Raw genomic sequence first — 27,983 nt, forward strand, 5'->3', positions numbered from 1 at the left:
ACTAAGCTGTGATAGTTACAGGGATAGTTACATCAAAATCAGAGTGTTGAAACAACCATGTATTATATGTGCCAGTCACTTGTAAAATCCAGATAATTTGAAAGTGAATTATAATTCTTGTCGTATTGGGATACAATTTAAAAGGCCCTAAGGCCTACCACAAGCTTCAGTCTCCATTGTTAACCAACATATACATGTACCTACAGCTCTTACTTGTAAATTATTCAAAACATTAATGGAGCCAGTAATCCTATAAAATAGTGAAATCTGGGATATGGAATCAATCCTCCTGAACAACTCTGATTCATTCATTCTCGAGAAACTGCAGCTCAGATTTTGTAAATCCATGACTGAAGGATTTGCAAAGCATTTTACCGCCTACTGGGCGTCGACAGATATTTTGCAAATCTTTTCATGTTCTTAACTAAAGTGCTCAAGTGATTTGATGCACTTCGCGAGGTAAGGCCCGTACACCCATACACGTACAATAACAGCAATCGAGTTGAATAGGTAACACTGCTCATAAACTGAAATGCATGGTTGGCTCCCTGATGCGTTGGTATGTCGCTGAGAGTTCTCACATTTCCGTTTCAATGTTTTGTAGTGCATCCCGCATCTCCAATACAATAGACCTCTCCTGTCTTCACCCGGATCCTTACAGGTGGGGGGGGGGGGGGGGGGGGGGGGTGTGTAAGGGGGAGTGAATGGTGACATCAGTTCGTGAATACTGACGTGATTCTTTCTCTAAGTGTTACATTGTATTGGCGCTGATTGTCATATTGCCTCTTATACTCAACCTCAGCAGGTCCCCATTCTGGTTTTGGACGTAACAGAGGCTGAAAACAAACCGACCAATCATACTTAATTTCATTCAGTATTAGATACACATAGTGACCTGGAGGAAATCATGTTCACAACAAACACCAAGCTTACCCGGAAAGGCAAATCATATCAATGTGGCAAAACTTAAATTTATGTGAGGGATATTTTCTCAGATGACTTTTTTCGTCACTTTGAGAATATTCAAAAGTATATGTTTTAGCATGACAGGCATTTGCGTTGTGTAAAGTATCAGCACTTTGTAATTACTAAAACGCTTTTCTTGAGCAAATATATTTGCCACACTTTTTAAGTATGTATGATCCATGAGGGATGAACAGCCAAGAAATGCAAATTGATATCCTACTCTGACCCAAGGATGTTATGAAAGATCATCCAGGACACACTCGGTTAACATGCTTTAAAAATAGCTCTGGAAGATTGCGCCCTGTTCTCAAGTCACATGGACAACTACATTTCAAAAGTCGTTCATGCTTGAGAAAGTGAATCATCAAATTTGCTTCACGCGGGAACACACGGTAGGCTCTAGGGATGTCTCCTGTCATGAGTTCGTGTTCAAGTTACATTAATGCCATTCGACTTCCAGTAACTTATGTGGAGGAGAAAATAAAATTGATATTGTATTGATAAAATGCACCCCTTGTTACACTTACTCGCTTTATTCACCCAGCTTCATACAAGACACAAGCATTACCTGAGGAGAGGTGAAAAGTGCCATCACTGCAAACACGGGTAAGGGTGCCAGCGGAGCCAGTGCAATGAACCACCCCATCACGTGAGCCCACACTGGATAAGCGATCTCTCCGGAAATATCGGAGTAGTACGAGGGAGGGTCGTAATCAATGTAGCGTAACACCAGGAAAATCTGAAAATAACAATTACATTTGTTAACACTGTACATGGATGGTAATGATACAATTTGCCTCAAGATATCATTTATCGGAAATAGTATTACCAGGAAGACAGGCGGAAGGATAAAACACCAGATGAACTTGAAGACTATTGGAGGTGGAATCCCAGTCATCATCTCAATATCTCTACTCAGCCGACCCATGCCTGAAAAAGTGGATATGGTTGGTACAGATATAAATCATACAATGGCCTGGCGTGGTGTGTGGTACAGCAGACTGATATAGACGGAACAACGTTTTGTCTACTAAATTCATTTATGAATGATCAGCTTTGAAAACATCTATAGAACTGGAACAGGGATGTTGAATGATAGCAACTTCGTTTTTCGTTTCTATTTCAGGCACTCGTGAAGAGCAACCTCCTCGTGGTGAGTGCTGGGTAGCGCTAATAGCTCTTCCCCCGTGTGGAACCGGGGTAGAATATTTCCACAGCACCCCATTGCTGGTCGTAAGAGGCGACCAAAGTGGGCAGCCCGTTTGCCGTGGGTTGCGTCCCTGTGTCGGCGGAGGACGGGAGTCTGGTAGTTGAGGGCACTGGTTCCTGGAACTGTGTTCCTTTGCCCAACACACTACTTCGACCCTTACTTCGCCTAGACGGGTGGTAAGATGGGCCCGGTCTTATCAATCGGCTGGTCATGCCAGGCCCTGTGCGTAATATTGTATATGCACTCCTGTGTTGTATTATAATGTATATTTTGGACTTGGCCAAGCATACTTTGTATGAATTACCAATTTTTGATGGAATAAATTGCCTAGAGTCTTACGCCAGAAGGCGGTGGCTCATGGGCCAATCTGGTACTTTCGACCTCTGAGTTCTGTATGTCTTCAATTTCTTGCCATGGGCCGAACCAGCCTGACATTTTATTTGATAGACAAATACAGCTATTCATGTTGTTCTTACTTGAGTATAACACCTCTGTATCCCTGATGTTTGCATGTTGGAGATCCGGTGCAGGAAAACATCGCTCTTTGTAGCACTCCATGGTGGGTGGGGAGCAGGGGTGCTGAATAAATTACTTTCATCATGGCTCACAATCAATCTGGTTCGAACCGTTATGACAAGAAAAGACGTCTAGAAGCTGAGATTTTCTCGGCTGATGAAGATGTTTCTCCTTCACCAAAATCAAATTCTTGGGCTCGGTTTCTTGTAGTCGAAGCACTAAATGAACAACCATTAAAAATAAACCCTTTTGCCATATGTAAAGCCATTGAAGGTATTTGTGGTGAGGTAAAGAATGTTTCACGTCTCAGGAGCGGCTCTCTTTTGGTAGAGTGTGCACGGAGACAGCAGGCTATTAATCTTTTGCAATGTACAATCTTTGCTAACACGCAAGTTGTTGTCTCTGAACACCGCACTTTAAATTCAAGTCGGGGGATCATCCGCGACAGAGCACGTTGTCTGGCGGAAATGTCAGAAGAAGACATTCTTGAGGAACTAAAAGGACAAAGCGTCACGTCGGTGAAGCGTTTCACTAGAAAGGATGGGGAGATCATTGTTCCAACAAATACATATTTGTTCACATTTTCACTTTCAACCATTCCCCAGTCTATAAAGGCAGGCTATTTTAACATCGGAGTGGAGGTGTATGTCCCCAATCCACTCCGGTGTTACAAATGTCAAAAATTTGGACACGGCTCAAAATCATGCAATCGTCCTACTGTTTGTCAACGTTGTGGTAGCAATCATGACGGTTTCGATTGTACAGCAGACCTCAAATGTATAAATTGTACGGGTCAACATGTAGCGTCATCCAAATCCTGTCCTTTTTGGAAACGTGAAAAAGATATTTTGACTATCAAATGTCAAAACAATGTTTCTTACCTTGATGCTAAAAAACTCTTTGATAGCCGGACACCTTCACCAATACATTCGTATGCTGCTGCTGCTGCTGCTGCTGTTACGGTCTCTCGCCATTCAACCAGTAGATCTATAGAATGTCAGACTGACTTGACTTGGACAATTTCTGAGCATCCGGTTCCTCTGACTACAACATCCGAGAGTCAGACAAATCATTCCGTCAGTCCAGGTGCTATATCTTCAACATCTCCGGTTGTGACTCAGGCTGTGGCCCCATCACCGCCAACTCCGAAAATACCATTTTCTGAAATGTCAACTCCAAACAAACCTTCAACGGAAATGGCAAAAAAACAAAAGAAAAAACAAAGTAAAAAAATTACAACAAAGATCCCAACTGTCACTGAAACATCTGTAGATGTTCATAACTTTTTCGAGCCTCTTGAGATGGATGTTACCCCATCTTCACACCACAACAATAGTGGTGACTCATCTTCACATTCACGTGAGCGTTCTCCTATAGAACCACCATGAATCATTCTAGTCTAATTCAATGGAATTGCAGAGGGCTTAGGCACAACTTTAATGAACTACAGTTATTAACAACAGATTATATTCCATCAGCAATTTGTTTACAAGAGACGTACTTAAAAAATACAGATAACTTTGAATTAAGGCAGTATAGTTCCTATCATTCTTTTTCTCCTCCAGGAGATAAAGCTTCTGGAGGAGCTTCTATTTTGGTGCGGAAGGGCGTTGTTCACAGTCCTGTTCCGCTTGACACGAATATGCAAGCCGTTGCAGTTAGACTTACACTGCATATTGCCTTCACACTTTGCTCCTTATCCATTCCTCCATCCTCAAATCTTCAGCGTAATGATCTACAGACACTGTACGACCAGCTCCCAAAGCCCTGTGTCATCATGGGTGATCTAAATGGGCATAATCCTTTATGGGGAGGTTCTATCATTAATCAAAAGGGTAAAGTCATCGAGGATTTTGTTTCTGATAATGACCTCTGCATCTTTAACAATGACTCGGACACCTACTTACACCCTGCAACTGGTACGTATTCATCATTAGATCTGTCTTTGACGGATTCAGTTTTGTTGAATGAATTCTCATGGTCCGTCCATGATGACCTATGTGGGAGTGACCATTTCCCCACGGTGCTTAAACCAATTAATCCCGTTGATGATCCACCTTCACCTCGATGGAATTTTGTGAAGGCTGATTGGCTGTTATTTCAATCTTTATGCAAAGATAAATTACTACCTACGTCTTTTCAGAATGTTACTGACCCGATTCAGTTGTTCTCAGATATACTGAATGAAATTGCTGATGAATCAATACCTAAGTCCTCGATCAACCCACGTGTTCGTAAACCGTGGTTTGATGACACTTGCAAACACGCTAGGAAATGTCGTAAGAAGGCGGAGAAATACTTCCGTAAACATCCTACTGTCCATAACTTGAACATCGTCAAAATTTCAAATGCCAAGGCGAGACGTCTTTTTAAACAAAATAAACGTCAATCCTGGCAGAATTATGTCTCAAAAATTAACTCTCGTACCCCCATGTCCAAAGTATGGAACATGATCAAAAAGATCAAAGGCAAGGGATCAAATTCTACAGTAAACCATCTAAAGGATGGCGATACTTTGCTAACGACTAAATCTGATATTGCCAATAGACTTGGGAAAACGTTATCTCAACATTCTTCTTCATCTAATTACGCTCCTGAATTTCAAAAATATCAACTCCAACAGGAAAAGAAAAAAGTAAATTTTACATCTGATAATGGTGAAGATTACAATGAGGTATTTTCACTACATGAGCTACATACTGCCTTAGGGCAAGCTCATGATACAGCAGCAGGCGCTGATAATATTCATTATCAGCTACTGAAACACTTGCCAGAATCATGCCTTGAAACTTTGTTGACTATATTTGATGACATTTGGACATCTGGGACGTTTCCACCTTCATGGCATAATGCCATTGTTATACCAATACCCAAACCTGGGCGGGATCATTCTGATCCATCAAATTACCGACCTATCTCTCTAACTAGCTGTGTTTGTAAAACGATGGAACGCATGGTAAATAATCGATTAGTGTGGTACTTGGAAACAAATAATCTTCTTACCAATATACAATGTGGTTTCCGGAAGAACAGAAGTACTATCGATCATTTAGTGCGTTTAGAATCGTTCATTAAAAATTCCATTGTAAATAGACAACATGCTGTATCTATCTTTTTCGATTTAGAAAAAGCATACGATACAACATGGAAACATGGTATTTTAAAAGATCTTCATGATTTTGGATTAAGAGGCCGTTTGCCTCTTTTCATATCACAGTTTTTAACAGACAGGCAATTTCAAGTCCGAGTGGGTACAACCCTGTCTGATCATTATAATCAGGATCAGGGTGTCCCACAAGGCAGTATTTTGTCTGTCACTTTATTCAGTATAAAAATTAACAGTTTGTCCAAAGTTTTAAATGATTCAGTTGATGGATCACTTTTTGTGGATGATTTTAATCTGTCTTGTCGTGGTAAAAATATGCGCACAATAGAAAGGCAATTACAATTATGTCTTAATAAAATTCACAAGTGGTGTTAAGAAAACGGGTTTAAATTTTCCAAATCAAAAACTAATTGTATTCATTTCTGCCGAAAATATAAGCCACATAAGGACCCTGAACTGTTTCTGAATGGCGCTCCTATCAAAGTTGTTAAGGAAGCCAAGTTCTTGGGACTTATTTTTGATCATCACTTAACTTTCCTCCCGCATATTAAATACCTAAAAGCTAAATGCCTGAAGGCACTCGATCTCTTGAAAGTTGTTTCTAATTCAAAGTGGGGAGGGGATCAAACAACCCTCTTACACTTATACAGGTCACTCATCCGTTCAAAACTTGATTATGGCTCCATCGTCTATGGTGGAGCCTGTAAAAGTAATTTAAAAAAACTTGATACTATACATCATCAGGGCCTGAGGCTTTGCCTTGGTGCCTTCAGGACGTCTCCAATTCACAGTCTATATGTAGAAGCGGATGAACCTTCTCTTAAACAACGCCGTCTAAAATTATCTTTACAATATGTCACTAAATTATATTCTAATCAGTCCAATCCAGCTTTAAATTGCGTCTTCAATCCTCTTTACCAAGATATTTACAATAAAAAGTCATCTCTTGTTCCACCACTCGGAATCAGAATCCAGTCTGCCTTGTTTGCTTCCAATATTCAACTGCAAGATATAGCTCCTACTCAACTGTTTTCAACACCTCCTTGGCAAATGGTACGGCCAGAGGTTGACCTTACATTAACAAAATTCAAGAAATCAGATACTAACCAATTAATTTACCAACAAGAATACCATCAATTAAGAAACACTTACGACACTTATAAATCTATATTTACAGATAGATCCAAGGATGGTGGCGCAGTTGCTAGTGCCACTGTCATTGGATCCAGAACAATATCTTCACGTTTACCTGATAACAGTTCAATATTCACAGCAGAAGCAAACGCCATTTTTACAGCACTTAAATATGTCAGTCGTCAATCTAAACATAAACAATTCATTATTTTTTCTGATTCACTTTCATGCCTTCAGGCGATTAAAAATATGTCACCCAAACATCCACTTTTAATCCAGATTCTCGAATTAATTAATAATCTTGCGACTGGCCAGTACGACATCATCTTTTGTTGGTTACCTAGCCACGTTGGAATTATTGGTAACACAATGGCCGATGCTGCTGCTAAAGCAGCACTCAACAAATCTGTGACACCACTTCTGATCCCATACACTGATTTTAAACCCATGATTCGATCTTACATCAGAGATCTTATGCAACAGAAGTGGGACACCCAGGTAGGTATCAATAAATTACATGAAATTAAACCAAATATCGGTTACACCTACTTGGGCTGTCAGTCCAGATTTGAAGAGGTCATTATGCGACGATGTCGTATTGGCCATTCAAGATATACACATGAGTATCTTTTAAATGGTGAGGATCCTCCGTTTTGCATCCCTTGTGATGAAAGAATCACAGTCAAGCATGTCCTGCTTGATTGTATTGATTTTTCCATCACAAGGGATAAATATTATAGTGTCAAAACAGTCAAGGACCTTTTTAGTCAAGTTAATTCTCATTTAGTATTGCACTTTTTAAAGGAAATTGATTTAATACATAAATTTTGATGTACATAATATGTTTTTATATATTGGTAGTGCTAATAAATAACTTAGATTGTTAGTGGCTGTACCCTCGAGGGGGGTTGAAGTAGCGTAAAATTATTGTCCCCCTAAGAGGGTATGTAAGTCCCACATCATTCAATGTATTGTTATGCATACCAGAATTTTAAAACGTAGTATTTTTGTCATTTTAATCTAAGGCTGAACTGGTCAACTATCGCCAGTGACTGAAGGACTGATATAAATCCAGCCAGGGTCCATGCAGGAAGCAAAGGCACTGTAAGTCCCCATGGTCCCTGGTATGGTGTTCTCCCTTTAGTTACTGACGATCTCTAGCCCATTTTTATATTGTGTTGTTAATTCTTTCTGCTTTTATATGTTCCTCAACTAGTTTTAATACACTTTGTGATATTCTAGTTATTGTACTGTCCTTTGCTGACAGGTTTTTTATAAATTATGTGTACTTATTTGTTATTAATGTATTAATTCTCGTCACGATATGGCTGAAATATTGCCGATGTGACGTAAAGCAATAACTCACTCACTCACACTCACGTTTCTATTTCCATTTCCAGAATCCACTGCACTATGAAAATAAATAAATGACTGATTAATGAATGTATTCATCTTTGTGTATTGAGTCAGTTCTTAGGAACTCATAAATTCAAAATAATGAACAGTGTAACTAGCTGTACCATACCATATATCCATCCAATTGTTAGGAACTGAAGGATACCAAGAATTGAGAATGACACTTTTATTATGTAAGTGTCAACCAGGATCATCAAAATAGCTCCTCCCTACAAATGAAAGGTTTTTTTTGTCACATATATTATCAAAATAAACGAACATGAACATGCTTATTCTTTTAATCATTCAAATATAAAAAAGGATAAATATTCTATATGTGTATGGCATCCATAGTACATCAGTTTCAAAGTACTCATTTTGTCACACTATGAAGACTTCTGACATGATTTTAAGTATTAGCCGCATTCACAATTGAAAGTGCTTATTGTTCTTTTGTGTGAATAGTCCTAACATCGTTGCTTCGAATCTCAGCGTGCTTGTGAGATAGAAACTTATTGGGTTCGCTGGTTACAATGATTGCCCTGGCTGATTTGCACGACAGTTTCATGCAAGTGAAGATAGATAGTCGTTACATTGCTGTCACTATTGACAAATGCACATTCTATTACTCCCGACGTGTGATGAATATACAAGTTGATCAAAGGATTGTTGATAGTGATCTTACTTTAGCCAAATATGGAAGAGTAAGAAGGAGGGATGTGATACAGACGACGGCAGTGACCACGAGTCTTATCATGCGGGATCGGCGTGGCAGGCTGTCAACTATAGCTGTGATGATCATTTCGGCATGTATTAACTAAAACAAGAGATGGTAAGACTTTTATTAGCAACATAATAATGCATGTTAATATTGCACCGACTCCACCACATCCTAAAGAATACTTTTCAGCTGCAGTATCACCCTGGTCAACCGATCAGTGTGCATTCAAACTTAATGATGAGTACACGACTGGAGCTGTCTGTCACATTAACATCTCATCCAGCCTGTTTACCCGTCAATCAACTCTCATCAACGTTGCTTTACTGAACATGGTGTGCTACCTTGAACAATGCACCATTTGTCATGAACTGTTGTCAGTCTTAGCAATTATTAATCAACTGCTTGACGTTATATTCAGTATTAGCTTAATTTGTTCATATAATGAATATCATAAAATTCCCTGAGAGATATTAAATATACCATCATTACAACAGATCGGATAACTTTGTTTCTTAAGTGACCAGAACAAGGTGCTACAGCAACGTGTTATATTTTAAATTTGATTTAATTTCACTCAAATTTACCTGCGAATTAAATCCAACAAGGAGAAAAATGGCGAAGTAAGCAAGACTCCAAAACTGAGAGACAGAGAGATGAGGAAATAGCTCCGGGAGAGGCTGAAATGCGCTCATGATACCTGTTGATATAAGGTATACATACACGTTTTTAAACTATTCTAAGTGGATTGTCTCAATTGTTTATCAATAAAGAAACCAACACACACACTTGCACACAGCGGTTTAAGCAAAGTGAAAATCCATCTTAGTATGCTCACGCTTATGCAAGGAGTCAAACGAATTCGTTTATGCACAGCTTCCCTTCAAAACTTGATTTGAATATTGGTATGAACATCTATTGTTCATCTGTATAAACAGAGAATATGATAAGTTAAATTTACGAAATTGCATCGGACATAAATTCGATCAAAGATGCGTCACATTTTGAAATTTTGTCCACATGTCTAACCATAAAACACTTTGAATAGACACTCATTTTGGCATTTTCCACCTTTGAGTGCAATATGATACTACTTTAGTCATTGAAACATATTTCATACAATTCAAATTGCATTATTTTCATAAGAATATTGGCCATATTGGTTATAACTTTGATTTTCAATATGACTATTGTGGGAAAAAACCTCTCATTTGCCCATTGGCCTTTTTAGGAGAAGATGTTTACAGTCGAATTGAAAGCCACTGTACTTAACAATATATTTACCTGCTACTAGACATTGTGACATCAAATGAAACTGCTTTGTTGCTTACTAATGCTTGTGCTCAATGAATCTGTCTTGTTATATGGCACCTATGCTTTTTCTAAGAGCATTGATCGAGTGGTCAGGCTCTGTAACTTGAAAGCGTGAATCAGTTTCAGCCATCGTATGACGGTTCCAGATTCGGGTTATATTACATACTCATGATGGCTGCGTTACAAAAGTCAGGACATGTGGCATGATTTTGTTGATGCCAGAGCACATTAACAAGACAGTCTAAACAACTTCATCACAATCTCCGATAACCCTCGGAAGTATTTTATGATGTTAACAGGGTTTCCTGCTTTATGGAAGTCGACACGAGTCTACAATGTTTTACTTGCCATATCACTGAATGCTACCGTTTGTAAGAGGCGGATTTAATTACAAGAACTTCCATACTTAAAATATTTTTTCTTTAGGGATCGCCACAATATTGGATATGGAAATACCAATAACACACGTAACTGCAAGTTTGTAAAATCATTTTGACTCGTGTGACCATTGACTAAACTAAGACTGGACATATTTGTTGGTTACAAATTCCCTAGAGTGAAGTAGTGAGGGGATATTGCAAAAAATGTAGGGTCAGTGAATAAATACTTATGAACAGAAGCCACACACGACAGTTGATGTCCTGGGCCCCGTTTCACAAAATCGTAGGGCTACGATTGTCGTAAACCTATGTTAAAGTATGGGAGTTATGATCATCTTAGAGCTAAGATCGCTTTTTTGAACGGGACCCTTCATTGTATTTTCATATACATGTATATTCAAAGATTAAATAAAATATAAAGTAAGAGGCTTCCAATATTTGTACACAACATACCTGCATTGAGAACAGTGTTTATCCTCTTTTGTTGTGTGTTTGCGAGCACTCCATAAAGGCTCATAACCATTAGGCCTGCGAGGAGACGACCCGCAGCACTGATACTGCAAATTATGAGGGAGTCCCTGTAACAAAGATATATTATTGTGTGAAACAAGCGCAGTTTCTCTACGTTTGCGTTTTACTTATTTTTGTTACTTTTACATCGTGTTTCATAATTGAAGAGGCAAATCACCCAAATGGTTCTCACCGTAGTGCTGAGGATTTGAAGTGTCTGTAGCTTGCAAGATTGCTGACGAGGCCCGATGACATTCCAACAGTAAACATGGCCCACAAGAACGCCCCCTCCCACACCTGAAAGTGATATGATACACTCGTAACATTATGTCTAACATCAAATGTAACGACTATGTATTTAGATTAAGGTATCTCGAAATAACATGAATACAAATGCTGACACAAATTCAGTGATGGCAGTTTATATATTATTATGTCGAGAGGGGTAGGGTTGTCGAAGATCCGTGTTTGAGCACACGATCCCTGTAGAAATGCATAACCTATTGACAATGACACATAAATGAAAGTGTCAAAAGTCTTTTCACAATCAATTATTTTAATTTGAAAAGTCAATGCCAGAGAAAAAGCACTATCGATTTTTCGGCCCAACAGGCATCAAGAATTAAGTTTGAAAATAAAATATATTTACAAAATTTTCATTGTTGTGATGTTTGTGAGAATTTTCGTGAAATATACTAAATTTAACCCTCTGTTCATCAAAAGGACTTGACCGACATTTTCTACGAAGGGCAATAAGACCATGACATAAACACAACTGACGTTCAGCCAGGTGTGATAATGAGGAAAATATTAACATGAAAATAAATGGGTGCCTTGACAAAATAAACGCATAAGTGTATGAACGACACAATTTGACGTTCATACGTTTTTCACGAGACCGTGTTCTTGAAAGGACGTAAACACTGACGGACTACTTCCACATTCCTGGGGAACTCCCCGGGAATTCCCTAGCATGAAAATATTATTTCAGCATTTCAGTATACACTGAGAAACTTGCAGAGAAGAGAGCTTGACTTGCATGATTGTTAACGAATTTCCTCACTACGGCCCATCCTAATGAACAAACTAAAAAATGCACATCCAAAATATCGTCAATATCGACTCGATCTGTACCTGGGCTGACAGTGACCGTCTCCAGCAATCTACAAATTTACCTTGGTGTCTGTTTGACGCATCTTTAATCACCTTTCAATAATCGGTCAGTTGATCAATGATGACTAACACATGTAAACACCACAGGTTCATTAACAACTTCGGAAATCCTCCTGTCACGTTTATCGTGTCGGCCATTTTGACGTCTTGTACTTGATGTAAATGTATTACGACGCGCTGTCATTGTGACTGACTTAATGAGGTAGTGTCCATGCAGGAAGCAAAGGTACTGTAAGTCCCCATGGTCCCTGGTGTGGTGATCTCCCTTTAGTTACTGACGATCTCTAGCCCATTTTTATATTGTGTTGTTCCTTAATACTTAATGCTTTTAAATGTTTCGCAACTAGTTTTAAAATCTTATCTGTGATATTCTAGTTCTCAAACTGTCCTTCGATGACAGATTTTTGTAAAGTTTAGATATATGTATATTTCATGTCTAATTTCTCGTCACGATATGGCTGAAATATTGCCGATGTGACGTAAAGCATTACCTCACTCACTAATGAGGTAGTTCTTTACAGACCTTTCTATGTAATGAAGATATGATTTGAACACATATACTGCGTAAGATGTTTCTGAACGGCAAGTTCGGCATCCATACGCCTATGTCACCTCTCTTTTTGAGGAACTATTTTACTCCGCGATATAGCTGGTTGTTGTATGGCTGTCAGTGTAAACATATAGTCACACGTACTAAATAAAATTGTGTTTAGATCTTGGCCAACATCCTTTGAGGTAAGAAATTGTGATAAAAAATTTATAAGAATTGACTTTCACTTTGTGTGAGTTCATTGGAGTATGAACCTTAATAGGGTGAGGGCCAAACTGCATGATCTTCGGAGCTTGCATTCGAATGTACGTCATACGTCACCATGACGTTCTGTAAGTGCGCTTTCAGTTGCTTAATAAATACAATGTTTACACTTACATATTTGTTTTTAAGATCTGCCCCAAAATTCGGTGCAAAGAGAAATGCTAATCCATTCTGGGATCCAGGAAGAGGCATTGCTCTGATGAAAAGAACCAGCGTCATTGCACACATCAGCAACATTGTCATGCAGAAAACCTGCATAAATAAAATCAGTGTTACAACCAAAGCCGCATCTTATATCAAAGGTCAAGGCAGTATATATTAATGGTTAAATGGCAAAAATAAGTTCATATATGAACAGAAGGAAGAAGAACCTTTCAAGTATATTTTATATCATGATAAATTTAATCATCTTACGTAATGAGTAACATGCACATTGCGCTACAAACCTTCCCAAGAACCTTCACTCCCCAGAACAGAGCGGCAAAGACTAAAACCGACACGCCAGCACAACAGCCAACCAACTCCCACCGGAGACCTCCCATGTCTTCTAATCCGGAGGATTCAGACACTTGTAAAACTCTGTTGCTGTAAATGTAGGAACATTGATTTCATTTGCCACGATGTCTGATCCCAGAAATTCAGCTTTTACATTACACCAGTGTTGTTATTTCCTCGTAATCACTGATTAGGGATTAACGCTGCTTTGATCCCTGTCGATGTTACGTCATACGCTTTATTTTTGCGTTTCAAACACGCGCATGGTGCTGACAAACCTACGGACAGTAGCACAGCGGATCTGCGATTTGAGCTCCTAGGATCATAGGATCCTTGTACGACTAAAGTGAATAACTCTGCACAGCAAATACCGGTGCCGTGTCCCTTCCTTGTCAACAGACAGTGCATATACAGGCATGCACGTGAGTAGATTGTAACTTCCCTCACTGATAGCACTGCTTGTTCTTTACCTTGTGTCAGCATTGAGAAAACCCAATGATCTACTAAATATTCGTGTCTATGAATGTGGCGCTTTCATGCCAATATGAACACCACTTGGGCCATGACTATCACTTCAGGCAGGACAGGGGTACATATCGCATATATATATATTACACACGCAGACACACACACACACACACACACACACACACACACACACACACACACACACACACACACACACACACACTTGTGAATAGAGTTTATAGGCATGCTTCATAAATTCACATTGGAAAGAGACTGGTGGACCTTGAATCCAGTCACATGAACTTCAGTACTCTTAGGAAATAAACATTATGTGTTTTGAGGAAACCAGTTTAGCTCACTGATCACGGTGGATTTAATGTTCGATTGTGGGTTTGTTATTTGAAGCTGCGATCAGCAATATTATAATATAGCCTTACATAATCGATCCTGGGCCTTTGCTTGGTTTCAAGAGATACATCACATGCCGTCTGAATGCGATGACATGCAATACACCAAATTACGACAATCACCACAGTCAAGCAACTTATTGCTGGTGATGTAATTAGTTGCCATCATGTTGATGGTACAATAGAGCAGTTGTGTATGGCCACAAACAAGCTATATATAGCTAATGATCACATAATCACATATATCGTATGATACTATCTCATTCAGTTGAGGCGCCGCGATTCGCTGTGCAGAGTTGCGTCCCATGGGCACGCCAGAAACCTATGATTGTGGGTTCGAATCATGGTTCGCCCCGATTATGTTTCTAGGTTTGTCAGCACCATACCCGTGCTCGTGGGTTTCACCGAAGTGGTAAACGTCTAAGACCTGCATCACTTCGGGCTTTCCTCCCACATTAAGCTGACACGCCGCGGTATAACTGGAATAATGTTAAAAGCGGCGTTAAACTAAACTCACTCACTCACTTATTCAGTTGAATTATGCTCTAGGTTTTTCAGCACAATACCCGTGCTCGTGGGTTTCACCAAAGTCGTAAAGCTCTGAGACGTGCATTACTTTAGGCGTTCATCAAACATTAAGCTAACACGCCGTGATATAACTGGAATACTGTTCAAAGCGGCGTTAAGCCCAGCTTACTTACTCTTTTAGGTGCATATCTTTCTCAGGTTAATATATGCAAGTATAGGTCACTTACTATAAGTATTCTGTACTGGGGCCAATGTGTTTATAGGTATTATTGGAACATGTTGGCGTGTTCCATGCGTTGTTGCAGTTTGACCAGGGTAGAACGGGGTAGAACGACTGAACCACATAGTACAGAGACCACGATGAGAACAGATTGTACACCGGATAGTACATGGCGGAGTAAACCATCATCCCAACACCTATTCCTGCAACAGTATGTACACGTGTATACAACTGACACACACAAAGACATTGTCGTAGGGATAACGTTGGAAGGCATATCATATTATGAAAGGTGAGGTGAAATGAGGGAGGTCCTGGGATTTTATCGAAAATTGTACCCGAAAAGTCTTGAAAAAGATAGTAATGATTCAGGCTCTTTAAGAGCCCTGTCTGAAAAATTACATTGATGCAAGGTGCGATTAGTGATTCATAAACACATGCTTATGTTATGATCGGAATCGTATAATTGACTCTGCTGTTAGCGAGTTTGCTAATGATTATGGAAAGGGTTTTGTTTTTATCTTACCTCTGAACAACGGACAAAGGTTCCATATGTGGGCTGGTCCCCTGCTACAGAACTGTCCTAGGCACAGATCCAGGTACATGATCGGCACTCCGAGGATGAAATAGAAGCCGGCATAGATTACCATGAAAGCAACTGGAAAAAATATTGTTTGGTTATCGAATCTGGAATTGGAACATCAAAACAACGACTGAAGGAAAGCAACTCTGACACCAGTGGCAAGTGGGTAATTTATATTATTACCCATATGGGCTCAAATATGCAGTGTTATAACTTTTTGATATTTGCACAGTGTGCAATTAGTGATTCTCGTAGCTGATTGGTCAGTTAAACAAATGTCAATTTTCATTGGTCGATGGGACTATTTTTCTCTCATTGAGTTCATTCACAAATCCAGGGCATTCATTCACATCTTTTACGTGCTACAATCTCACTTAATCGAGATTTATAAGACCAGAACATAGTTTCATATAAACCACATGATTTCACATTATAATGAATAAAGCGTTTATTTCGCACGAGTTTTAGTTTACAATAAGCGCAATTACAAAAAACAAAACTACGTCTGCGTTGTTTGTAAACAAACATGGCTGACCATTTGACACCTGTCAAAGTAAATGACCTCGTTAAAGTAGACGGAGATCTGACAGGAAGAGTTATTCGCATAATTCAACCTCTGAACACATTTAATGTATTTGTTGTCAAAACTGCATATGGCCAGAATGAAATTCCAAGATTCCGACTGCGAGTTTTGCCAGAGACTGTTTCTAGTGCGCAAAACACAGCACCACCAAGTCCGGGGTTGGGTTGCCAGCGTCTGTGCTAGAGGACTTGCTGTTTGACGGCTTTTTCGACCCCCCGAATCCAAACACCGGACTGAATGCAGACAGGTTTTCCTTTGTGAATTTCTTAACTGCCAATGAAAACGAAAACACTATGAAAAAGACTAAACTAGATATGAATTTAGTGCACAAATGTATACAGGAAAGTTTAAACGACACAAGAAAGGTGGAAGAAATTAGCCCCAGTGAACTTAACATTATGCTTTGTAAAATTTTCATTTCGGCACGCAAATCAGATGGTTCGGAATACGAACCGTCTACTCTGAAGGGGATCAAGGCTAGCATTGAGCGTAACCTCAAGCGACACGATTACAAGCATCTGCTGGCGGAATCTATGCACTTTGCTAAACTGAGGGAGGTTTTGAAATCAAAACAAAAATCATTAAAAAAGCAAGGAAAAGGAAACTTACCCCAGCGAGCTGATCCTGTGTCCGACATGGAACTGAATAAACTCCGTGAATGCGGACAGCTTGGCACTAACTCGCCAGATGCTGTATTAAACACACTGTTGTGGAACAATACAATCTACTTTGGACTGAGGTCGGCCACGCCCCACAGACGCATGCAGTGGGGCGACGTAACACTCAAGACTGATTCCGATAATAAGGAATATTTACAGTATTTGGAACGCCAGTCAAAAACACGACAAGGCACCTAAAGCGTGGGCTCAACCTGGGGACGAATGTTGTCTGGTGGCAGTTTACAAGTTGTATCGGGATGTTCGCCCGCGAGACTTTAGCAATGATGAGAGTCCATTTTATCTTGCACCCAACACACAGTTCGGCGTAAAATCCGACAACACCTGGTTTAAACGCCAACCTGTTAGTAGAAACAAGTTAGGCTCTCTCATGAAGACCATGGCTTCCAGGGCTGGACTGTCCTCAGACAAAAGGTTGACGAACCACAGCGCTAGAAAACGAATGATCCAAACTTTATCCGAAATGGTGTCCAAGCGCATCAAATTATGCAAGTTTCTGGTCACAAGAACGTCCAGTCCATCAACAGTTATTCGACAATTAATGAATCACAACATCAAAATATCAACAAAAACCTGTCATCTTCTATGTCCACTCCACAAGCGTGTTTGTCAAATCCACCCAGAATCCCAGATGCACTAGTTCCCTACCATCTGTACAGTGTCATGTTTCCCATCAGTCACACTTGTCACAAATCACACACGACGTCCATTCCCTGCACACGGTGCACACCCTGTTCTCGGGGCCCATATATGGAGGGGTTTTTAATTTCAACATTTCTTCCAACGACTCGGGTCACTCCACAGTCATCTACCCGCCCCGAAGAGAAGAATACTCATTGATTCTGACTCTGAGTAGTCTACAGAACTTCTTGTCCGTAATAAACTTGCAACTTGGTTTCAGTTGTCTCAAATCTGGGTCAAGTCGGGTCATTCTTTCCGGCACTGACAGCAATCGTTTTTTTCAAAGTTTACCTACTTTTCGTAACTTTTTTCAATCAAACGTGACTTCTGTACATTCCTCCTATGTTGTTGACACAGTTTTTACAGGTTTTAGTGTTTCCTCTTCTCAATGTGAAACGCATGTCCATGCTGATGCACGACGGTTGTTGTCTTGTCAAGGGGAGGTCTTGTCAAAACAAGCCTGTTGAACCTTTTTTTGAAAATTGTCTTCTTTTATCAATGCTAGATACTGTACGCTGTGTAACTCAGACAGAAATATAACTGCAATAATGTGATCTTTAAAGTTTTGTTAACAGAACTATATTTTTACGCGTAGCAAGACGTTGATTGAGTAATGCGGTTGGAGTGAGTGGACAGTGTTTTTTTTACACGCGGATTGATACAAACCAGCTGATTCTTGATCGGCGGCAGTTGATTGTTTTTTTCTTGAAACATGTCTTTAATATGAATATGGGTAATAAATAGAATAACCCTCTCGCTAAAGCTCGGAACTTAAAACATTAATTTCACTCGTGACATATTTTCCGTAATCACTCGTACCGAGTGGGTTATTCTATAAACCTTTTCCCCAACACAGACACAAAACTAAAAGCTGGATAGATGGATTAAGATCTCATGCATGATAAATTTTCATAATTCCTCTAAACATTCCTCTTATTTAAAAACATAAATGAACGTACAATGCTCAAATCATCCTGAATTAAACATTTATTGGACTAATTTCGGATATTAAAGATAGTGTACATGCAATCATTTGTAAAATAAAGATAATAAACATCCACAATTTTAATTAAAGGCTATTCATAATAAGCATCAAAAAGGATATTTGAAAATCTACTGTATTTACCTCCGTCTGTAGCGCTGAAATAGGGAAGTGTTATAAATGCTCCAAAGTCAATGCTTAATGATAGAACAGACGCAATAAACTCTCCAGTGGAAGTCCAGCGTTCCCGCGGTATCCCATCACAGTTGTCTGATTCAGCCTGGAGCACAAAACTAGTCAGGTTGCCGTGACCCGCGGGTGGTAGTTGCAGTGTTGACGGTTGAGGAGGGTAAGATATTTGTGGTGGCTGGTCGGTTGATGGTGGATGGTTTGTCGGTGTAGGCTGCTCCTCTTCATGAGTAGGCACTCGTGAAGAGCAACCTCCTCGTGGTGAGTGCTGGGTAGCGCTAATAGCTCTTCCCCCGTGTGGAACCGGGGCAGAATATTTCCACAGCCTCCCATTGCCGGTCGTATGAGGCGACTAAAATTGGCAACCTGTTTGCCGTGGGTTGCGCCCCGTGTCGGCGGAGGACGGGAGTCTGGTAGTTGAGGGCACTGGTTCCTGGAACTGTGTTCCTTTGCCCAACACACTACTTCGACCCTCACTTCGCCTAGACGGGTGGTAAGATGGGCCCGGTCTTATCAATCGGCTGGTCATGCCAGGCCCTGTGCGTAATATTGTCTATGCACAACTGTGTTGTAGTTACTGTATATTTTGGTCTTGGCCATGCATAACTTGTATGAACTAACAATTTTGGATTGTATCAATTGCCTAGAGTCTTACGCCAGAAGGCGGTGGCTCATGGGCCAATCTGGTAATGTTGACCGCTGAATTCTGTATGTCTCTAGTTTATTGTTATAGGCAGAACCAGCTTAGCAATAAATTTAGTAGACAAATATTGCTATTCATGTCATATTTGCTGGAGTATAACACCCCTGTAGCCCTGGTGTTTTGCATTTTGGATATCCAATGCATTCAGACGCCGTCCTTGTTGACACTCGATGGTGGGTGGGGAGCAGGGGTACAGAACCACTTTATCTCACTATGTCGACAAAACACTCTGGTTCTAAAAGAAAACATTTAGATGCTAGCTCATCTGATGATGAAATTGATCGCCAATTGGATTCCTGGGCTCGATTCATTGTGATCGAGGCATCAAATCATGAACCCATGAAATTAAATCCATTTGTCATTTCGAAGGCTATCAATGGCTGTTGTGGTGAGGTTAAAAATGTCACCCGCCTCCGTAATGGCTCCATACTTGTGGAGTGCGTACGGAGACAGCAATCTCTCAACTTGTTATCACTCAGCCAATTTGCAAATGTAGAGGTTGCTGTCTCAGCACATCGAACACTGAACTCATGTCGAGGCATCGTACGAGACAGAGCCCGATGTCTGTCTGACATGAGTGAGGATGAAATTGTTGTAGAACTGTCCAAACAAGGAGTTACAGCCGTCAAACGATTCACGAGAAAACAGGATAACAACATCATTAAAACTAACACTTATCTCTTCACATTTTCACTTTCGAGAATTCCTGATTCAATTAAAGCTGGATATTTTAATATCGGAGTGGAGGTTTATGTCCCAAACCCACTCCGATGTTACAAATGTCAAAATTTTGGGCACGGTGCCCAGACCTGCACCCGCAACCCAGTCTGTGTCCGCTGCAGTGGCTCCCATGAGGGTACTCAGTGCACAGACACCATTAAATGTGCAAACTGTGATGGGGACCACTTGGCCTCATCCAAACTTTGTCCAAAATTTATTCTCCAATCAAAAATACTGAAAGTAAAACACACAAATAATGTCTCTTTTCGTGATGCCAAAATCTTAGTTCAAGCTCAATCACCAAGTATTCCCACAAAATCCTATTCGGCAGCTGTAACTTCCAATCCTATTGTTAAGGTTGCTACAACATCTATCGGATGCCAGACAAACATCTCTTGGGTTGGTGATCAGCAGAAAACTGTAGATGTCACATCTCAAACATCTTCTGATGATACTATTACAGCAACATCAGCCTCACAGACAGAGGTGCTACAATCATCACATCCTGTTCATGAAATATTGGAACCAGAATCATTGCAAAGAGACTTACATCTAACAAAAACTGAAAAAAAGAAACTAAAGAAAACGGCGAGGGCACTCCACCACTTGGAGGTGCCTTCCTGTCAGTCCACATCTGTTAAGGTTCACAACCAATTTGAACCTTTGGCGATGGAGGTCACTCCATCGCAGACAGGCCATGGGAGTAGACCTCCCTCCAAGACAAGATCACCCATAGAACCACCATGACGAGTTCTCATCCTATCATACAGTGGAATTGCAGAGGACTAAGGAACAATTTTAATGATTTGCAGCTATTGACTCAAGATTTTATGCCATTAGCATTTTGCCTACAGGAAACGTACTTCAAAAATACTGATCAGCTCACCATTCGACAATACGATTCTTATCATTGTTTTTCACCTCCAGGGGCTAAGGCTACTGGAGGTTCTTCAGTCTTGGTAAGGCAGGGTGTCATTCATAGCCCTGTTCGTCTGAATACCCCTCTACAAGCTATTGCTGTTCGTATCACCATGCACATTGTTTTCACTCTGTGTTCTCTTTACATTCCTCCATCTGCATCTCTTCAGCTCACCGATCTTCAGGCTCTCTATGACCAGCTTCCTAAGCCCTGTATCATAATGGGCGATATGAACGGACATAATCCACTTTGGGGTAGTGATCACACAAGCAGTAAAGGCAAGCTCCTAGAAGATTTTATTTCTAACAATACTCTATGCCTTTTTAATGATAATTCTAAAACATATTTACACCCTGGTACAGGCACATACTCTTCTCTTGATTTGTCTGTCACAGATTCCAACCTGCTAAATGAATTTGAGTGGTCAGTCCACGATGATCTCTGTGGAAGTGACCACTTTCCAACCATATTAAACCCTATTACCCCATCTGATGTTCCTCCATCATCTCGATGGAACTTTACAAAAGCCAACTGGCCTCTATATGACATTCTCTGTACAGGCAAGCTAACACCTGATCGCTTTACTGACATTCCTGATCCAATACAATGCTTTTCTGATGAACTCAACAAAATAGCTGAGGAATGTGTTCCAAAGTCCTCTGGGATTCCACACATACGTAAACCATGGTTTACCGATGACTGCAAGCGAGCTAGGAAGGCGAGGAAAAAAGCAGAGCATTATTTCCGCCGCCATCCTATGGTCCATAATCTAAATAAATTTAAAATTTTAAATGCTAAAGCAAGGCGGACATTCAAACAAAGTAAACGTCAATCTTGGCGAAACTATGTGTCAAAAATAAATTCTCGAACACCCATGTCCAAAGTATGGAACATGATCCAAAGGATCAAAGGTAAGGGCACTAAATCTAGTATTCACCATCTTAAAATTGGGGACCAACTACTTACTCATAAATCAGATATTGCTAACAAGCTTGGTGAAACTTTGTCAAAACACTCTTCCTCCTCTAACTATGTACCTCAATTCCAAAAGTATCAAAAACAGCAAGAAAAGAAACCTATTAATTTTACTTCCGATAATGGGGAAGATTATAATGAACTCTTCTCTATTCATGAACTCCACACTGCCCTCGGACAAGCTCACGATACTGCTACAGGAGCTGATAACATACATTATCAACTCCTGAAGCACTTACCAGAATCATCCTTAGAAACACTTTTGAATATTTTTGATGTCATTTGGACCCCAGGGAAGTTCCCTCCTTCGTGGCGTGATGCTGTTGTTGTCCCGATACCCAAGCCCGGTCGAGATCATACTAACCCATCAAATTACCGACCAATATCATTGACAAGCTGCGTTTGCAAAACAATGGAACGCATGATAAACAATCGCCTTGTTTGGTACCTGGAATCCAATAATCTTATTACTAATATACAATGTGGTTTTCGGAAAAACAGAAGTACCATAGACCATTTGGTTCGCCTAGAGTCATTTGTAAAAAATGCAATAATAAATAAACAACATGCTGTATCTATCTTTTTTGATTTAGAAAAAGCGTATGATACCACTTGGAAGCATGGTATCTTAAAAGATCTACATAATTTGGGGTTAAGAGGCCGTTTGCCTCAATTTATTTCCCAATTTTTAACAGACCGACAATTTCAGGTTCGTGTGGGTTCCACCCTGTCTGACCATTATAATCAGGATCAGGGTGTCCCACAAGGCAGTATTTTGTCTGTAACTCTGTTTAGTATAAAGATTGATAGTCTGTCAATGGTTTTAAATGATTCCATTGATGGTTCACTTTTTGTGGACGATTTTAATATGTCATGTCGTGGAAAAAATATGCGTACCATCGAGAGACAGTTGCAGCTATGTCTCAACAAAATCGAAAAATGGTGTCTTGAAAATGGTTTTAAATTTTCCAAAGTTAAGACCAATTGTATCCATTTTTGTAGGAAATACAAGCACCACAAGGATCCAGAGCTATTTTTACATGGCGCTCCTATCAAGGTTGTAGAAGAGGTCAAATTCCTGGGTCTTATTTTCGATCACCATCTTACTTTTAAGTCGCATATTAATAATCTTAAAACTAAATGCCTGAAGGCTCTAGATTTGTTGAAAGTTGTTGCCAATACAAAGTGGGGAGGTGATCAGACTACCCTCCTCCACTTGTATACACTACTGCCTAAAAGTTCATTCCCCCAACACGCGTTGAGAACGCGTGTAACACGCATGTGCCACGGGTGCTCAACGGGTTGCACACGGGGTGAGCACCCGTTGGACACGGGTGTGCAACGGGTGTGAATCGCGTGTGCAACCCGTTGCACACGCGTGTGCCACGCGTGTAACACGGGACCGGGTTCCAGTTGAAGTTGACAAATTTATCAAATGAATAGTGAGATAAAACAAAACAGTGAGATGTGAAATTTGAGTTAATGAGCGGCCATTGAGCTGTGTTCACCAGACCGTAAATACAAGGTCGGCCCATCTTAATTAGTGTTCGGTTGCTAGACTTTTATGGCATGAACCATTCCACTAGGGTCCAGTCTAGCCATTGTGGCTAGCCGACAGTAGAACAGTAGTGAATTTAGATGCGAGTTTATTGCTAAGGGAACCCCCGTGTTGACACGATTGTCGCGGGTTGGTAAATGTTCGCCATTAATAAAATAATTGTTTGTGGATTGCGAACATATTCATTTGCCCACACGAGTCATTCCATTTGATTGCAAATATAACGTTTTTCGTTCGCCAAATTTATGCTTTAGACAGTTCAATTATGACATAGCCGTCACCACTACTAATGTCTCATTATTTCACGTAGGAATATGTCCCATTTCCCCACACCCCACTTTCTGTGTTGTATTTTGAAAAATAAATAAAAGAAGGTTTTGTGTGGGACACTTTTATACTAATTATAAGAGGATGTTGTAAATGAATATGAACAGCCATGCTGTCTGACAGTTGATAAAATTTGAGATCTTCACAATCACCGGGTGTGACCATGTAGACAGAATCTCGTTAGGGTTTGTGATTTTTACATTTGCCCAATGACCATAGTGAGTATTGTTCGGGATACCAAACGTAACAGTTTATTATTAGAGGTTGTGAGTACCTATACCACGTAGATAGGATATCTTTAGGATTTTAATCCTTCTTTGACATTTTCATCAACTTGGCAAGTGATGATGAATTTTAATATTAATATTATTATAGTTTATGAAATTGTTAATAAAACTTTAATAAAATTGTGCTTCACTCTCACGAAAAATATATTGTCTGTGAGTAAATTTATTTGTCACGTTACATCGGCATTTTTCAGTGATATTGGGACTACATGAAACATGGCTGGTTTTACATTTCTGATACAGGTGCTTGACTGACTGAGTAGTTCATGATCAATAAGATATGTTTAAATCAGTCAAGTTTGCAACAATAGATGAATAAGTTGATACATTTGGACCGCAGTTACCGATTAACAACTTAAGACATAGAGACAGGGAGGAGGTATATAACCAAACCTATGATCCTGTTGAGACAGTTGACAGTTAGAACGTTGGATTAAATGACAGTAACTAATTTGAACATTCCCCAGTTATATCATAAAATACATCATAACTCATAACAGTCCGAGAGACAGCTTCCAGACATATACTAGTATTGAAGGGACAATCGCTTTTGACAGTTTAAAAATAAACTCACCTTAAGGTGCTTGGCAAGTCAAAACTGACCTCCCTGAATATGTTTTTTAGGTTTGACAGCAACTATGCTTGTGGATTTCAGAGATAGACATGATTGGTTAGCTAGATGTTATTACAATAAGCGAAAATGTCTTAAAAGTCCACAGTTGGTTTAATAGTACAAAAAGTGTGTTATAGATCTATCAACGATTTCTTTTTTTGAACATAATATTTGCACTATATTGCTGTAAGCTGTAAATAATCTAGCCTCCCCATGTACGTAACTTACATATATTTATGTATGGCCAGAACAGCAAATAGAGTTCTGGTAGATAGGTACCTCGGAGATTTAACGTGCGCTTTCCGACTTAAGCCTATCTCGCACACGGGGAAGCACTTGTACTATTAGGGTAAAAAAGCGTAATGATTAAATAAAGAAGTGCAACCCCCCAAGATCAAAGGCGCCGCACAGCATTTATTAGATAACAGACGGGGTCGTCCGTTTCGCTTTGAACAACCACCCCACCTGTCTGTAGGAGTTATATAATCGGTGCGCAAATAATTGTGTCAAGTCCACTGCCGGGCTGATGCGGTGTCAGTGTCAGCGATGAACATGAATGCTCAAATTATAGACTTGTAGCACTCACAAGTTGCTTAGCCAAAATATTTGAAAAGTGTATATTCAATTCTCTGATAACAGCAAATATAACCTTAGAAAAAGATTCAACATACAAACAATCAAATGTAGAACACAGTCCTATGCTTATTATCATTTCTTCTGGATATGATCAACCTGCGGAACCCTCTATCCGATGAAGTAACTAATGCTCGCTCATTAAAAGAAATCAAATCCTTAATTAATCGTTCTGATGCAATTATTAATAATTTTGACTTCAAATATTTTCATAGATCATGCCAAATTGTCCACTGTCGCCTTAGGCTCGGCTGCAGTGACTTAAACGCTGATAAGTTTAGACGACATGTATCAGACATACCAGACTGCACTTGTGGATATCACCTTGAAGATGCATTTCACTTTTTCTATAACTCTTAAAAAATACGATAATATCAGAAACACTGTGTATTTCTACACACATGGGTATGGTCTAAAAATGATATTATATGGCAGTAGTTAAGCAGTTCTACAAATATGACTCTTCTTAAATCAGTTCATGACATCATTGTCAAAAGCAAAAGGTTTGAGTAGCTTAATTTTATGCATGTAGTAAAGGAAAACTGCATTACCTTATTTTACAGACACCACTTGCTTCAGTGTATTGGCTTCGTGTATTTCATTTGTGCATTTTGTATGTTTATGTTCATCACTCTCTTATATATATCCAGCTGTTGTTAAGTTGTTACCTGGAGAGGTATTACATAAGCAAGTTTTGCTTGTTTACCGATCCAGATTTCTTTTGAAATAAAAATACGTTTAAGCCAACACAGCTAACCGTAAAACACATGATTGTAAACTATTCAAAAAGGGGCACTAATCTCTGGCTTCTTCTCGGGTGTCGGACTCAAACTCATTTATTCTTAGAATAACATGACATACAATTATCTACAATTTTTATTATGTACAATTTAATAAAAATAGGATACGTGGATACTAATACAATTTACCAATTGTATTGTACACATTGTTAGGGAATTTAGATAGGCCTTTTAGATTTCTTACACTGTTAGTGGTCATAATTTTCTTAAATGTTTGGAAACTTAAGATATTGCTTATTTAAGAGTTCATATCGCCGTTGGTGAAAAGCTTCACATCGGAATATATAATGCAATTCATCTCCCACAGCGATAGAATCACAGAGTGGACACTGGTTGTCTTCCCTGGGAATGTTCAGCCATCGACCAGTTTCAACTGGTACTCCTTGGTTAGAAAGTTCTGACTTTTAGTATTGGGAGAAATATTGATTTTGAGAGCAGTAGATGTTTCGCAAATGAAGGTTGATTCTTCAGGTAACACGACCTTTGGATTTCCGCTTGGGCTTACTAGCTGTCAATTTGCTCGTTAACGCAACCGAGCGTGACAAGAGACTGGGCTACCAGTCTGCAAGGACAGCTAAATAAACTTACGCATTTTTGAAAACTGATTGGTTACCCGTGATCTATAAAGATTTCAACAAAGGGCGCATGGTAATTAATTTCTTCAGCCTAAACAAACAGACAAATAACGGCGAAAGCTCATCGGATGTCGTCATTTGGAAATACCCCTGATTGTTACAGTTTGATAATAAAAAAGTATCCCTGAGTGAAAGCATTTGCGGATTTTGGATTGCGTGGATGATACAATTACTACTCCCTTGTTGTCATCCACATTTTCTGGTATAACCCTACACTTCTGTATTTGTCGTAATTCACTTGCTGCTCAGTTAATGAATTTATAACATGTATACTTAGTTGTAGCACCACTCAGGTTCCCGATAAAGGTTCAAATTTGGTCTTTCTTGTACCTGGGGTAATTATTTAATCTAAATCCAGGTTTGAAGTGAGGTGGAATGTGAGTTATGCACGTCGCAGCCCAGCAAGTGATGTATGATCAGTTGCTTTACTTTTTTTGTAAATCAACTGATCATTCCCAGACATCAAAGGATCAACAGGAAATACGTTGATTGATTAATTACTGTTATCTTGCACAGTGGATATGTCAAAAGTAAGTGTTTACATGTGAAGGTAGGGTTACTAAACCTAGGGAATACTCATATCATGGCGTGAAGTACAGATGTAAAAACAACATACTTTGTTCAAAGGGTAACCGGTAATACACTGACTGGTTGTTCATTGTTATCTAACTCAATGTATGTTTTTAAGAACCGTGGACATTATAAAAACAGTTGTCATGTGGGCTTTCTCAGCTAACTTGGCACCTATGTGAAACAATTGAAAC

General features: G+C 39.6%; 1 protein-coding gene across 1 annotated transcript; it reads right to left on the reverse strand.

Moving 5' to 3' along the window:
- Positions 1-682: 682 nt before the first annotated feature.
- LOC124140834 (sodium- and chloride-dependent glycine transporter 2-like) lies at positions 683-19,276 on the reverse strand. Its single transcript, XM_046508613.2, has 13 exons — positions 19,005-19,276; positions 15,881-16,012; positions 15,362-15,557; positions 13,683-13,821; positions 13,351-13,488; positions 11,443-11,546; positions 11,193-11,317; positions 9,633-9,745; positions 9,013-9,144; positions 8,458-8,557; positions 1,796-1,896; positions 1,535-1,705; positions 683-836 (listed from the first exon to the last, which is right to left on the reverse strand). The coding sequence occupies exons 2-13, from the start codon at positions 16,002-16,004 to the stop codon at positions 714-716; spliced, it is 1,566 nt and encodes a 521-aa protein (XP_046364569.2). The 5' UTR covers positions 16,005-16,012; positions 19,005-19,276; the 3' UTR covers positions 683-713.
- Between the last annotated feature and the right edge of the window lie 8,707 nt (positions 19,277-27,983).

The sequence above is a fragment of the Haliotis rufescens genome, unplaced genomic scaffold (assembly GCF_023055435.1).
Source record: "Haliotis rufescens isolate VD_foot unplaced genomic scaffold, xgHalRufe1.0.p SCAF_17, whole genome shotgun sequence".
Lineage (NCBI taxonomy): Eukaryota > Metazoa > Mollusca > Gastropoda > Lepetellida > Haliotidae > Haliotis > Haliotis rufescens.